Source organism: Triticum aestivum, chromosome 1B (assembly GCF_018294505.1).
Source record: "Triticum aestivum cultivar Chinese Spring chromosome 1B, IWGSC CS RefSeq v2.1, whole genome shotgun sequence".
Taxonomy (NCBI): Eukaryota; Viridiplantae; Streptophyta; class Magnoliopsida; order Poales; family Poaceae; genus Triticum; species Triticum aestivum.
This window is the reverse complement of record NC_057795.1, coordinates 483,116,756-483,131,226: the sequence shown is the minus strand read 5'-3', so window position 1 is coordinate 483,131,226 and position 14,471 is coordinate 483,116,756. Positions and strand designations below refer to the sequence as shown.

General features: G+C 42.4%; 1 protein-coding gene and 1 long non-coding RNA gene across 2 annotated transcripts; one reads left to right on the top strand and one right to left on the bottom strand.

The window, feature by feature from the left end:
* The first annotated feature begins 908 nt into the window (after nucleotides 1-908).
* On the top strand, nucleotides 909-1,372 carry LOC123093018 (uncharacterized). The gene is made up of 2 exons (XR_006444976.1): nucleotides 909-1,069; nucleotides 1,176-1,372. It is a non-coding gene; the product is annotated as an uncharacterized lncRNA (long non-coding RNA).
* A 9,083-nt stretch (nucleotides 1,373-10,455) lies between these two features.
* On the bottom strand, nucleotides 10,456-11,677 carry LOC123133425 (uncharacterized). The gene has a single exon (XM_044552917.1). It carries the CDS (start codon nucleotides 11,588-11,590, stop codon nucleotides 11,258-11,260), a length of 333 nt encoding a protein of 110 aa, XP_044408852.1. The 5' UTR covers nucleotides 11,591-11,677; the 3' UTR covers nucleotides 10,456-11,257.
* Nucleotides 11,678-14,471: the final 2,794 nt, after the last annotated feature.

Here is a 14,471-nt window from a genome sequence, read left to right as displayed (position 1 = left end):
TTATTGGTGTGGTGTGTGTATAATTGTTAACTTGGTTGCGGTTTTAATAATAGGTCGTCACACATTACAGAAAACTATTTTCCATTCTGTGTCTCTATGCTCATTTTGTGCCCGGGTGCAGCTGTGAAGGAAAACTACAGGTAGAGAAGAAAGAAAGGAAGAATGATGGTAAGAACCACTGAGATACCGAGTCCGGCCAGCCAGATGAGTATCAGGAGTGTTTCTTCATTGGAAGTGATGACAAAAATTGTCCTTTAGAGTATATTAGTTGTTTAATCATCAATGAGTAGACTAACGCATACATTTTTTTTGGACTGCACCCATATAGTTTGTCTTTGCTGAATATACTATATTTACTTCATTTCTCTATTGAGTTAGCAATGGCAATATGATTGATTTATATACTATATAATTTGCACCCATATAATGATCAATTAACCATGTTTCTCTATATAATTTGTCTTTGCTGAATATAGTATATTTGTTTGGTCTGCACCCATATAATGATCAATTAACTCCTGAAAATACCCTTTCCAGACATAATTTCTTTTCATCATTGTTAAGGCTGATTTTACCTATTTCACTTAAATGGCGACCTCCCTGCACTCCCATTTTTCTGCTTAGGATTCTCATTTAATTGGTGAGCACTCAGATTTGGAATATCAGCTCTTTAGTACTGGTTTATCATTTTAAGAAAATAGGAGCAATGTGATTTTGTTCTCTAGAGACTAGAATTGAATAGTTAGTCCTTTTAGTACTATCCTACTACCATTTGTAGCTAACAGATGCATCAGTTCGACTAGGCATTATCATGTATTGTACCATAGTATTTTTTTTGCATAGAGTAAATACCTACTTCTGTTGCAGGTTACTTTTCTTTATAAAATCTGGTTCAGGATGCTGTTTTACCTGTTGTAATACCTTCAGCATAGAAGCAGTAGTGGTCTGCTCCTCCAAAGATCTATAGCTTGTGGATGCGGCGGATGTGGCACAGGGAGCAGATGAATTGGGAATAAGAGGACCCCCGGCGCGCGCACAAATTGTTTCTACCTGACGGCTGATAGTGAGGGTGAGCACCGAGTTGCAAAGTTGTTGCCCTTCCCTGCAAATTACAGTTCCTTCAAATTAACCAAATCACCATCTTATTTTTTTCCTAATTTTCTCTTATTTCTTAGATGCCTCTGACCTGTCCCGAGAAGGTTCGAGCCGAAGTACGACTTGTACAACGCATCACCAATTCGTCCGACAGTGTAAAATGCGTTTGTGTTAGCTGAGTGAAAATTAGAGATCAGCCTGGTGGTACTTTATTATTTTATTCTATAGCTTGATCTGCCAAATGCTATTAAGGAAATGAAGTTTCTTCCTCGATCAAGTTATCAATCCTTATTGGGTGTATGCTTCCTACTCAACACCTGAATAATCAATTTGTACATGCTCATATATATTAATATGCTATTTTGTTGGTGCATAAGAGATAATACATGCATGTGTAATCTACAATTTCAGTGAGCTAAAACCCTATTGTTCTCAGGTTTTTTGTCATGGATTATTTTATTCTCATGTAAACTATAGGAAGAAACACTCATGTATGTACAGAACTGAACTGAAGCTACCATGGAAATTACGTTCTATAGCTGTGGGTCATTTCCGGTATGAACAAAATTACTAAAATACCTTTTCTTTTTACCAATGAACGAAACTCAGGACAAACGCTGCTGCAAAGGGGGCTGGTGCTCCAAAGAAAGCAAAGCAGCAATTCTTCCATCGGTTGGACTAGATATGTACATACGGTATGACTAGCGCTTCTTGGGTTCCATGCTTGATACAACCGTGTTAAATAATGTGTCATCATATAACGATTGTGGTTTCTCTTTTCCTCACAGCATCTTCTGCGATCTGTTTGCTTATCAAGCTAGGTTTACCGTTAGATGGGTGTGTTTCTGAAGAACGCTTCTGAGCTCTGCTGCGCCATAGCAACGGTCTGACCATGGGGTCCGGAGATCGTCAACTCAGCACACTTTTGGGCATGCACATGATGTATTTTGTGCAGCTTTCTAAGGCAAAGCTTTGACACCAGCAGACCCATGTCAGGCCACTGCCATAGCAATTCCTCTATTTAGGCGCTCGACTAACAAATGCAAAGGTTTCTGTTACAAAAGGTTTAGAATCATTACCCTTGATGCTTGAATTTGGACCTTGCACCTTACTTGGGTAACATAGAGCCAAATGTCACATTGTCCAAATACACGTTCATAACACTTCGGGTTTGACATGGTCTCTATCCTTGATCAAACATAAAGTTACTAAAAAAGGCAAATCTTTCTCAACACGAACATGGTTTCAATTGGGTCTCTGCGCCATTTGGCGCACCGGGTCATCTAGTTATGTCAAAAGTGCAACCGGATGGTATATATTAGACCTTGCTTGATTATGGAGGTTTTTAGTAATTTATTGTCCAGTTAAAAGCTGCCACACTAGTATCCCTAGAGGACAAGATAACCTGAAAACAACAATGCTATGCACACGACAAAATTCCGTCCTACACTTGTAGGATTAGAGATGTCTCGGTTTGTGAGTCATAGGGTCAGTTCTTTTGAGAAGCTTTAAAAATAAGTTGTCTCTCCCCAAATTAAAAAACTAAACCGACCCTAAATTTTTTGGGACTTCTAAATTATTTATTCCATAACTACTTTAGAAGCCCTAATGAATAAGAAAGGCGGCTTATTTTTTAAGCTGCCAAAAGAACTGGCCCATAGCATGCAACATCTATTCAATGTCTCATGTAGAAGTGTTGTACAAAACTAATTGTACCCAGAGTTGTTTTGAACCTCAAATTAAATTATCTTCATCACCGTTTTCCATCAAAATTTCTTAAACAAATGAAAATATATCTATATGAGAGCAAAATACTCTGGTTTTGTGTGAAGATATATAAGGACCTATGTTTTAGTTCAATGAAAATTGAACTCTACCTTCGTAGTTCCAAAAACGTGTCTTATCGCGAAGTATGTATCCAGTTGAGCTTGGTTAATGGAACGTAATCAACACTAGATAGATCACACAGTTTTGCAAAATCTCATTTTCTCTATATTGCATCACTGAAGTACATCTTTTTGCTTTGCGCATACGAGAAATTTCAACATCATATGGCTACCATATTTTCTCTTTGTAAAAAGGCAGTTGACCAATGGAGTGTTTTGTTAGAGCAGTTTTAAGATGGTCCATCTCAAAAGAAATATTCAATCTGAACATTCCATTCATTAAGGATACATTTGATCATGCATAATAATCCAATTAAAGCAACTACTTGTCAAAAATGAATGTTTAAATGATTTTAACCTCTATTTTCACTATGTTTAAAGGAAATTCATGAATATGTTTATTTTGCTTCCATATATAATAGGCATGCATGGCCTCCATATATAACAATCATGCCTTATTATTGGATGACATTTTTTTACCAAATATGGCTTACATATATAATAGGCATGCCTTATTAGTGGATACCATTTTGTGTTCATCATATTTTTTTTCAATAGATACGAACTTTGCACTAATCATGTATCATTATTACAAAATACACATTACCACATGACACATGTGGTAAGCAATCCAAACTATTCAAAAAAAAAGAATACATATTTAATTCATACTATCATGTCAAACTTCTATTTATTTCACTCTTACTCGTGTAAAAAACTATATGATCCCATGAAAAAACTGAAATTGTGTCTGAAAGTATACAATGTTCCAAAAGTTCAAAATTAACTAAAATACAAAAATTGTGTTTTTACTCACATGAGTATGCGGGTTAAATACTTTGTGTGATGAAAATAAGACGTAACATGGAAATATTAGCAGTATGCATGATATATTCATAGTTCCACACCATGTTGTAATGGCATAATAATTTGTTTGCTTATTTGTATAAAGGTAAAAGTCCATATTAACCCTACAGATTTGTCGTCCGTATGTTAGAGCATCTATACCTGGATTTTTTTTGCGGGGTTAAACCTATACCCGGACTTAGCAAATCTGGCCCCCTAAACGCCCGTGGACACGTCGGGTCTCTGAAACTGGGCGAGTCCATTTTGAGCCCTTATATTTGCCAGTCCATGCAGCCATACTCCTCATTTTTTTCCTTTATATATCCGGTCACTTGCACGTGATTGATGAAGATGAAAAGAAAGAAAGAAAAGAATGAATAAAGAAAGTGAAAAGGTTGGGTTGGACCGCGTCCTACATGGCAGACTGACCAGGCGCTTCCGCGATCCCTCATTTTCTCCCTAGAATCTTCTCAATATGAAGGTTCGCAGACAACCCAGAGATATAGGAATGATACAAGTGGTCCGTTTGGGTCACTTTTTGTCTTCTCTCTTCTATCCAGTCACTGACTAGGCGCGTCCGCGAACGTTTAAGGAGAATTTGAGGAGGCTGGTTGTAGATGCTCTTGCCTTACAAGAGGTAATAGTGATGGGGATAATCCTAAAATTTTCTCGTTTCTTTATGCGAAAATTGTGTGCTTTTTTGTCGTCTGTATCTTAACTCACAGGAGTATGCGGGTTATATATATATGAGTATGTGGGTTATATACTTTGCGTGCTTTTTTGCATGTTATATGTTCGACTTGTGTCAAGCAGCAAATAAAGGTTCACCCACCGGCACTTGCTGAAGACACACAAGAGAATCTACAGTTGCCAAAAAATGCATGTGCACATGCATGAACAATACAGTAGAAATGTACAAATTAAATGAAATACTTTTTCAGGAAAAGTGGCATAAATTAGTGAAATGCTAGACTTTTAGCATTGTGGAAGCAAGCTAAGACTTGCTAAATGGGTGCCAAAATTTCAGTACATACAAATGGGTGTAAAGTGCCAAAATATGTTGCTTACATAATGCCGATTAAAAACATCTCTAATTTTGAAGGACGACGTGAGCAATAATTTTTGGGTAAGGCTTATGTGCATGAACGGTTCAAACTTATTTCTGGTGTGTGTTTGGTTGTTCAAGTCTCAAGGCAAGCGTGAAAAAATGGCGCGAAGCTCACACCGAATAATGAACCGACCAATACATGAACGAAAACTAAACAATAGTGAGATCTGTATATACATAACAACAATCTAAGAGATGCATATTATTTATTATCCTTTGGACCACTAGGATCAAGCTTTCAAAACACATCCAAATCTCTTTGAACAAAGCATCGAGGGAACATAACATAATATCTAGAAAATTCTAGATAAGTAAAACATAGATTGATTGATGTCTTAAAAACCTTCTTCGGAAGAACCATCCTCGTCATCCTCTTCGTTTTGTGGTGGATCTGACTCCACCAACTCCTCTAAAGTTGCATTCTCCACATTACCCTTCTTCACAGGATAAGCAACATCAATGGTGCCCTCACGAGTGCACATGCCACATTCTTGCTTCACGAATGACTGTGTACCATATGAACTGTTGAAGAATGCCCAACGCTTAACACATAAATTTGCAAAAGCCAAAGAGGCAACCATGAGGGCTGCAATGATGATCAAAGTCACGATCAATGGTACGTAAGGATCGATTGAAACGGACGAATCACTGCCTCCTCTTGACCCATATGGTGTGACCAACAATGGTGGTGGTGGTGGTGGTGGTGGTGAGAAGAGTGACATCTCTAGCCGCTCACTAGTTTCTACTCCTAGATAAGAACCTCCAAGAAAAATTTGTGCTATATTTGGTGACTTTTTGTGCGTTGAGGTGTCTTTCTCCAGAGGCTTTAAAAGGAGACATAGGGGCAAAATAGGACTTTTAATAACATGTTTGTTAGAAAATTTTCCTAGGCCGTTGCTGCATGCATTTCACGTCACACACTTTTCGCTTTACGTGCCGTTTGAGAAGTGATGCAGATTGTCTCGTAGCATTCAGTTGCAAACCTTTTAAAAGAGGACACTAAGAGTTTCTATATAGAGACAGTTACAGCTCGAATCTATATCTTTTAGAGTGTACATCTTTCTTTTCTCAAGTTTATCATGAGAAATATGCACAACCTTCCAAATAAAAGCATGTCGCCTAGCTGGCCAAATGTTTATCTTCAAGCTTTTGCTCTGCTTTAGATTGGTAGAAAGAAAATTGTTATCATTGGATCACGCATGCTCTCATATGGCCTCTCTTTATTAGATTTCAAAGTGTTGGATCCTTTTTAGTGGAACCAACTGTATAATTTTCGGCCGGTTGCCGCACGGCTACCGATTCAAGTGCCCCACATTGTTAGATCTCCCCACAAATCCGTCTCCTTCCTCATGCTAGCACCCCTGACGCCCCACCGGTAGCAGCTCGCACCCCTCCCCCACCGCCGTCGCCCTCGTTGCCGGATCACAGTGCAAACCATTGCCGGGTCACAGTGCAACCTATTGCCGGGTCGAGGCAAAAAAATTGGTGCCTCCAGGTTGCAGCGTTGTGTCGCTAGTCACGCGTGTCGCCGTTGTTCGTCAATTACAGCTTCCTATCCACACAATCGCAACTTTTTGTGTTGTCGATTCCAGGAAAATCACGACCACAACACAACCCATTCTCCATCGTCGCAATAAATGCCCTGGTTGGTTCCAGCTTTTTGTGCTGCTGATTATAGATTTTGCCGCTGCTGGTTCCAGCATTGACGGCAACTGGCAGTTGCAGCTCCGCCGGCCTCCGGTTGTAGCACCGTCCCATGCCGGTTACAGCTCGCCGGCTGCCGGTTGTAGCACGGCCTCATGCCGGTTGCAGCTTGTTGTTGTATCATCGCCCTCTGTCGGTTGCAACTCATCGGTCGCCGGTTGTAGCATCCCCTATGACGGTTGCAGCTCGCCGACCGTCGTTTGCAGTACTGCCCCATGTGTGTGATCAATGGATGGCCATGCAATACTGAAATCGTTTACCATACATTTTCCGTTACATTTGCCTCGCCCGTTGGCCTAGTTAGGCATTTCTTGATAGTGAAGAAAGTGGGCCGATGTTACAGCCTCATGGGCTTGTCGGGGGCATACACCACCGGAACGGCTGTATAAAGAAAAAATCTCAAAAAAAGGCTATATAAAGAAAAGGAATCTTTTAAAAAATATAAAGAAAAATAAAACATTTCTCAAAAAAGAAAGAAAAAACTGGAAAATCTCTTCATGTTTCTAACACATGTAGTGTGCTGTGTGCACCCTCGCAATATCCGTGCTACATGAGAATCACACGAATAAATTCACAATCCAGGCTTGTGGAGGATCACAGGCGGACGTGCTTGATGTTTTGGCCGAAGAAGAAGCTAATTAATCAGGTTTGATTTTCGCTTGTTAGGTCATGGTCCGTATCATTCTTTTAAATTATTATTATTATTACATAGATTTCATCATAAGAAAAAGCAAGCTAATTTTTTTAAAATAATACATTTTTTATAAAATTTGAAAAATAATATACGATTTTGAAAAATTACACAAATAATACGGCGTCGGCTTCCTGTAAGCCGACTGGTGCTAGTCGGCCAGCGGCAAGCCAAATAGGGGCCAGTCGGCCACCGGTAAGCCGATTAGTGGCTGGACCATCGAGGGGAGGCCGACAGGCCGGCCTATCGGCTTCAGGTAAGCCGATAAGTGGCTGGATGGATGGGGTGTTGCGTGTGTGATCGATGGATGGCTGCATACATGGGCTGATTGATTCCAATATTGTATGTGGCTTAACTAGTACATGGGCTGATTGATTTGAGTATTGCATGGCCATCCATCGATCACACACACGCAGCACCCCATCCATCGGGGAGCCCCTAGCTGACGCTCGTGGGCGTCAAAAACACGAGCTTCCGCGCAGAGCGCGATCTGAACGGGCCGGCCCATTCCCTGACGTCACGGTGAGGCAGTACAAAAAATCCCAAAAACTACGACATGTGAGGGATTCGAACACACAACCATACGATAGATTGTTAGGAATCCTCACCACTTCAGCTACTGCGTCACAATGATTACTATTCTGCGTGAGTTCTTAAAGAACTAAATGTAGTGACAGATCGAAAAAAAATTCCAACCATTGAACATTTTTTTATTATACATTGAACATTTTCGTAATATACAATGAACATTTTTTAAATACACGTTGAACCTTCTTGGGATATACGCTGAACAATTTGAAAATACACATTGAACCTTTTTGTGATAAACGCTGAACAATTTGAAACTACACGCTGAACATTTCTGTGATATACATAGAACAATTTGAAAATACGCATTGAACATTTTGTAATATATGTTGAACATTTTTAAATACGCAATGAACATTTTCTTATTGTACAGTGAATCGTTTGTTAAATACACGCTGAACATTGTTGTGATACAAGATGAACTCTTATATAATATACAAAAAAATAAAATGTAAAAATAAACAGAAGAAACACAGTTTTTTATCATATTGAAGCATTAATGCAAAAAACAAGATAATTCTTTTTCTTAAAGTATTAATGGACGAAAAAGGAAAAGAAAAAAGAAAAGAAAGAGAAAGATAAAACCAGAACAAAAAAAAAAGAGAAAAGAACATGAAAGAACCAGAAAGGAAAAACAAAACAAAAATGCAAAAGAAGAAACCACAACAAAACCACTGAAAACCGGACAAAACATTGAGAAAATCGAAAGCAAAAAACCTAAAACAAAGGAAACAGCACAGGAAAAAGGAATAGCGGACGAACAAAACACGAATCCCGTACGTGGGCCGGCCCAACCAGACGCTCCCCTCAGCGAAGGCTCAACGTTGTGACGCCAACGAGCGTCAAATAGGGTTTGCCCATCCATCGAGCCACTTATCGGTTTACCAGAAGCCAATTGGCCGGCCTATCGGCCTCCCCTTGGCCGACTGCATCACTGTGCGCCAGGTGGCCCAGCCATTAATCGGCTTACCGATGGCCGACTGGGCCCTAGACTGGCTCCAGTCGGCACACAGGAGGCCGACGTCGTATTATTTTTGTAATTTCTTAAAATCATATATTATTTTCTTAATTTTATATAAAAATGTATTATTTAAAAAAAATAGCAAAAAGCAACAGCATCCAGCAATATATCTTGGTTGGAACCAACGTTTTCCGGCAAAAAGAAAATGAAGCAACAGAAAAGATAAGCCTTTCTCAGCAATATATCTTTACCTAAGAATTGGGTTTTTTCCGTACATCATAAAAAATACCCTCGAATTCGGCAAAATTTACCCACCAATGCCACCCGTAAGTGGCAAAAAACGGTTCACGCATCGCACTGTTGGTTCTGGTTTATATAAGCGGAGATCCCCCACTATAACACGAAGATATACTGAGCGCAGTGGCCAGCGCCGCACGCTTCCACTATAGAGGCCAGGGTTCTCTTTTTTTTCCTCCCGCACACGGTAATGGGCCGGCCCATTTTATCTCTTCTTTTTCCTCTCGCAAGTGCGCCTACTCCTCCCGCACACGGCGGCCCATTTTATCTCTTCTTTTTCCTCTCGCAAGCGCGCCTACTCCTCCCGCACACGGTAATGGGCCGGCCCATTTGCAGGTTGCAATGCCCCTGTTTTAATTTCATTTTTTGCCTTTCACGTTCTTATTTCTGTTTTAGTTTTTTCTTTTTTAAATTTATTCGTGACTTCCAGAAAAACAATATTTCAAGAAAAGTCTTGAAAAATTACAAATTGTTTGTGAATTAAAAAAATCAGAAAATCATAAAATGATCATGATTTCAAAAAAATTGTTCACGTATTATAAAAAACTATCACGGTTTTAAATAAATTTTCAGGAAATAAAAAATGTTCATGATTTTTTAAAAATATCCAGTATTCAAAACATATTAGGGAATTTAAAAAATGTCCATTAAAGTTTGGAATATGTTCACAAAAATTAAAATAGATCTATAAATAATAAACATAATGAACCGTCGCAGGAGATCTGTAGGGGGCGCTTCGTTATTGTATTTAGTCCCTCGATTTGGATAAAAAAAGGTTTTCCATGTCTTGTACACCGCTGAGCCCTCAAAAATTGACACAACTTTTTAAGGGTTAATTTTTGTAAGCTATATAAAAATGACTAAATTTCTATTTTGCCTTCATACACAGCTATATTTTTTTGTACCACATTACTAATTATTATAAACACCGCCACGCTAGGGCAAGGCGAGGCACTCACTCATCGGTCTAGCTCATGCAGTGTCCATCAATGCAGTTTTATCACCGATATTTTTTTTCGTTATGACGCGTTAGAAAATCAAGTCGTGATGAGACCATCACATTTTTTATTTTTAAAATGACTTTTTAAAAGTCCCTTATCTCGTCATGACATCACCCAGACATACTTTATGAAATTACATTCTAAAAGTCCTTATCTCATCCTAGCATTTGGTTCGGATTTTTTTTATATCTATTGCACGTGCATAATCTAATAGTTTTTCTTCCTTTGCAACGCACGGGCATATTTGCTAGTATCAAGCTAAGTGGTGGCTATATCTCTAAGAATAACACAAGGACTTGTGAAACAAAATTGAAACCAGAAGTATCTGTTGGTTTACAATCTCCAACTCCTGTCATGTAGAAATAGAACTGAATCACTCGTATGCACTAAGGATGGCAATTTTACCCATGGGTATGGGTACCCGCGGGTACCGTACTCGCATGGGCAGGGTATGGGCATAATTTTATACCCACGGTTAGTACCTATACCCTACCCGTTAATTCATGGGTAGGGCACGGGTATAGCCTTTTACCCATGGATATACCCATACGCTACCCATTTAATACCGACATGTGAATCTTACCCGTGATTCACAATCACAAGTGTACCTATGTTAAAGTTCTGTTGTGAGTCTATGGACCTATGTTTAAGTTTTTACTAATTGTCAATATAAATTGAGATAATTTTCATGTACTCGGCTATTTGTTATTTAGTTGAGATTAATTTTTTATTTATCAAATGTGGTATAGATGAATGTAAAATTGTGAATAACTTGTGTACTAATTGATCTACCCATTGGGTACCTAATGGGTTTGGGTACCCGTCGGATAAGGGTACGGGTAAAGTATCATACCCACAGGTACGAGTATGGATAGAATTTTGTACCCATTGACTACACGGGTATGGGTATGGTATTGCTCTACCCGCCCCATACCCTATCCATTGCCATCCTTAGTATGCACAGCTTCAACCAAAACTTGTACTACTGCTGCACTTGACACACAAAGCATGAATCGAAAGCACGCATCTACCGGACTACGGCTACGCGTACGCGTAAGCACGCACGTACGTGTTCGGCGGTCACGCGGCGCCGGCGCCGATGCAGGCGAAGGCGCGGACGCTCCTGGCCTTGGGCAGCGGCAGCCGCCGTCCCGGCGAGAGCCCCACCTGGCCGGCCAGCTCCTCCAGCGACCGGTTCCGCCCGTGCCCCTGTGCCGACGCCGGGGCGGCGGCGGCGTTGAGCGGTGACCGCAGCTCCTGCTCCAGCCAGCGCCGCCTCTGGTCCGTGTCGCCGAGGTCCACGTCGTCCTCCGCCTCCGCGCCCCGGTAGGCGGCCCGGCTGCTGCTCCGGCGGTGGTCCTTGATGGCCTTGTAGATGAAGGGGATGAGGCCTTCCACCCGTGACCTGCCCATGATCGTGAGGTGGTAGACGAGTGGAGGGGTTGGTGAGGAACGATGGGTGTGTGTGGGCGGGTTCAGCCTACTCTTGACCTCTCAGCCTCTCGGCTCTCGGGGCCGGGAGATTGGTTGGGTGGGCCATTTTATACCGACCGAGCTCCTCCATCCTCAGCCAGCCCCACGCGGATTGAAATGGTAAGCAGTAGTGGTTGCACCTTGCACGCCATTTGGAGGGAAAGAAAGACAAGATCATCAATTCAGGCAGACGGCGCAGATCACATAGTACATAGCATTTTTGCGTCAATCAAGACCGTCAATTGCATGCTATTTTTTTCTCAGAATACTGAATGAATGATCTCCTAAAATACGCACGTGTCGCCATCTCACAACCAACGCTAATTGCAAATTCAATCCTATCCTAATACACAGCGTTATCTGCCATCACATCACATCAACACATCGCGAGCGGCGCCCGAGTCTTTTGCGTGCGACGCCTTGCTTCTGAGTTATTTTACGGTTCGATGATGTTGCGATTTGGCATCATGTACGTTTTCTAATAGCTGTGGTTTCTTAGGTATAGCAGCTGCTGAAAGTTTCGTCCGGGTAGGAATTTGGCTGGGCGACTTTTGCTTTCAGATGACGTCTTGGGATTGGTCGAGAACATGTCCGTTGCTTGCCGTGGCAGGTTACGGCGCACTATAAGCTGTGACCCCCTTCTTCCCCCCTTGATTGATTGGCTGGTTAGCTGCCTACCATTACAAAACGAACTGGTCGTCAACCGAAAATGCACTGCACGTGGTGGGAAGAAAGAATGTGGCATGGTTGAAGGGTTACAGATGCTTTTTTCTTAAACTTCATGCATAGCTTTATTTAGTCATCCCAGCTAGGGATTTCGTTCGCGATTGTCTGCAGAATAAACTCTGGGGGCACATGCAGCCACCCCTTGCTTAACCTAGTAGAAACTGCTTCCCTAGCTAATATGTGGGCAGCTTTATTAGCATCCCGCCTAACCCACGCAATCTTCCAGCTGTCCCTTGTGGCCAGAAGGCGCTTGACCTCCTCGACGACAGGCCCTAGCGGTGAGTAGTCCTTTTGCGTGCCTTGGATTTTGCCTACGATCTCCTTACAGTCCATCTCGATGTGAAGCTTGTCGATGTTCATCTCCTCGGCCACTCGTGCTGCCCTTTTGCACGCTAGAAGCTCAGCCCTTGCAGGGTCACTTCCCAGTGGAAGGACATGGCTAAACCCTCCTATGAAAGCGCCTTCATGGTTACGAAAAAACAGCCCGGCGCCACCGCTGTCACATCCTTTCGAGGTTGCTCCGTCGACGTTCACCTTCACCCATCCCTCCTCCGGGGGCTTCCATTTCTCCTTCACCGTCGGCGTGTTCTGCTTGATCTTCCGTACATGTATCGATTGCCACTCACCCATTAGATGGAAGACTCGCTTTGCTATCAACACCGCCTCCTCGATCCGCTGCCCTTCTCGCGCATTATTCCTCGCGAGCCATAGCGCATATGTACCCTGAACCATGACCGCTCGCTCGTCATCCGTGGCCTCCGCGAACCACGACATCAACCATCTCGATAGTGCACTCTGGGAGCAAGCTGACTCCGGCGGGATCGCCACCGGTGCCCCCAATTCTGACTGCATTACCTTCCAAAACTTGGCAGAATGATAGCAACCCCAGAATCTATGAAGTTTGTTTCCTCCCGCCCACATGCCGTACAGAAGACACCCTGCTTGATCTTCCTTCGTAGTAGTTCCGCACCCACAGCAAGGCCATTCCTAATCAGCCTCCACATGTGGATTTTAACTTTGCCCGGTGCGATCATATCCCAAAGGCTCAGCCAAGACTTGTGATCCGCTCCCGAGGATGAAGACTCCGGCCGTCCGGATCTTCCCTTCTTCTGGTTCATTCGTAGGTGGTAGGCTGAGCGGACCATGAAAATACTATTCTTGGTGTAGTTCCAAGCTTGGTTGTCTTGCACCCCCGGTCCCCCAACTGGTATTTGAAGAATTTCTTGAGCCTCATTCGGGGCGAACATTTCATGTACTTTCCGTTTGTCCCATGATGACCCATCGGCTTCAAGCAGATCCCCTACTCGAGTGGCGCCTGCGATGTAGGTTTGGCCCAGTGGCTTAAGACTACCGCTCCTTGGGAGCCAGTTATCATGGTGGATCAGTATACGTGCCCCGTCTCCAATGCGCCATATGAGGCCGTCAGCAAGCAGGTCACGGCCATGCAATATACTCCTGAAAGTGTATGATCCACCGGTAGGGCACGTTGCATTCAGAATTGAGCCATCGGGATAATACCGTGCCTTAAGAACACGAGCACACAGCGAACTTGGCACTTGCAGCAGGCGCCAAGCTGCTTTGGCTAGCATGGCTTGGTTGAAAGCTTCCGGATCCCTAAAGCCCAGGCCCCCTTCATGTTTACGCATGCACATTTTATCCCACCCAATCCAGTGCACCTTCTTATGACCAGCTGTTTCACCCCACCAGAAGTTTGAAGCAATTGATGACAGATTCCCTCACATTTTCTTCGTGAGTTGAAAACAGCTCATGGTAAAAGTTGGTGTGGATTGCAGCCCGGATTTGACTAAGACCTCCCTTGCCATTTTTGATAAACCTTGGCCCTTCCATCCCGATACTTTGCCCTTTGCGCTATCCTTGACGTACTTAAAAGTACTGTCCTTAGCTCTCCCCACTATCGTAGGGAGGCCTAAATATCTCTCGCTCAAAACTTCCTCCGATATGTCCAGCACCTGTTTGAGCTCATTCTTCTCTTCATCCGGGGTGTCCTTGCCAAAGAAAATCTCTGGCTTATTGAGGTTAACTTTCTGCCCCGAAGCGGCTTCATATGCATGCAATATAGAATGTAGCGACTCGA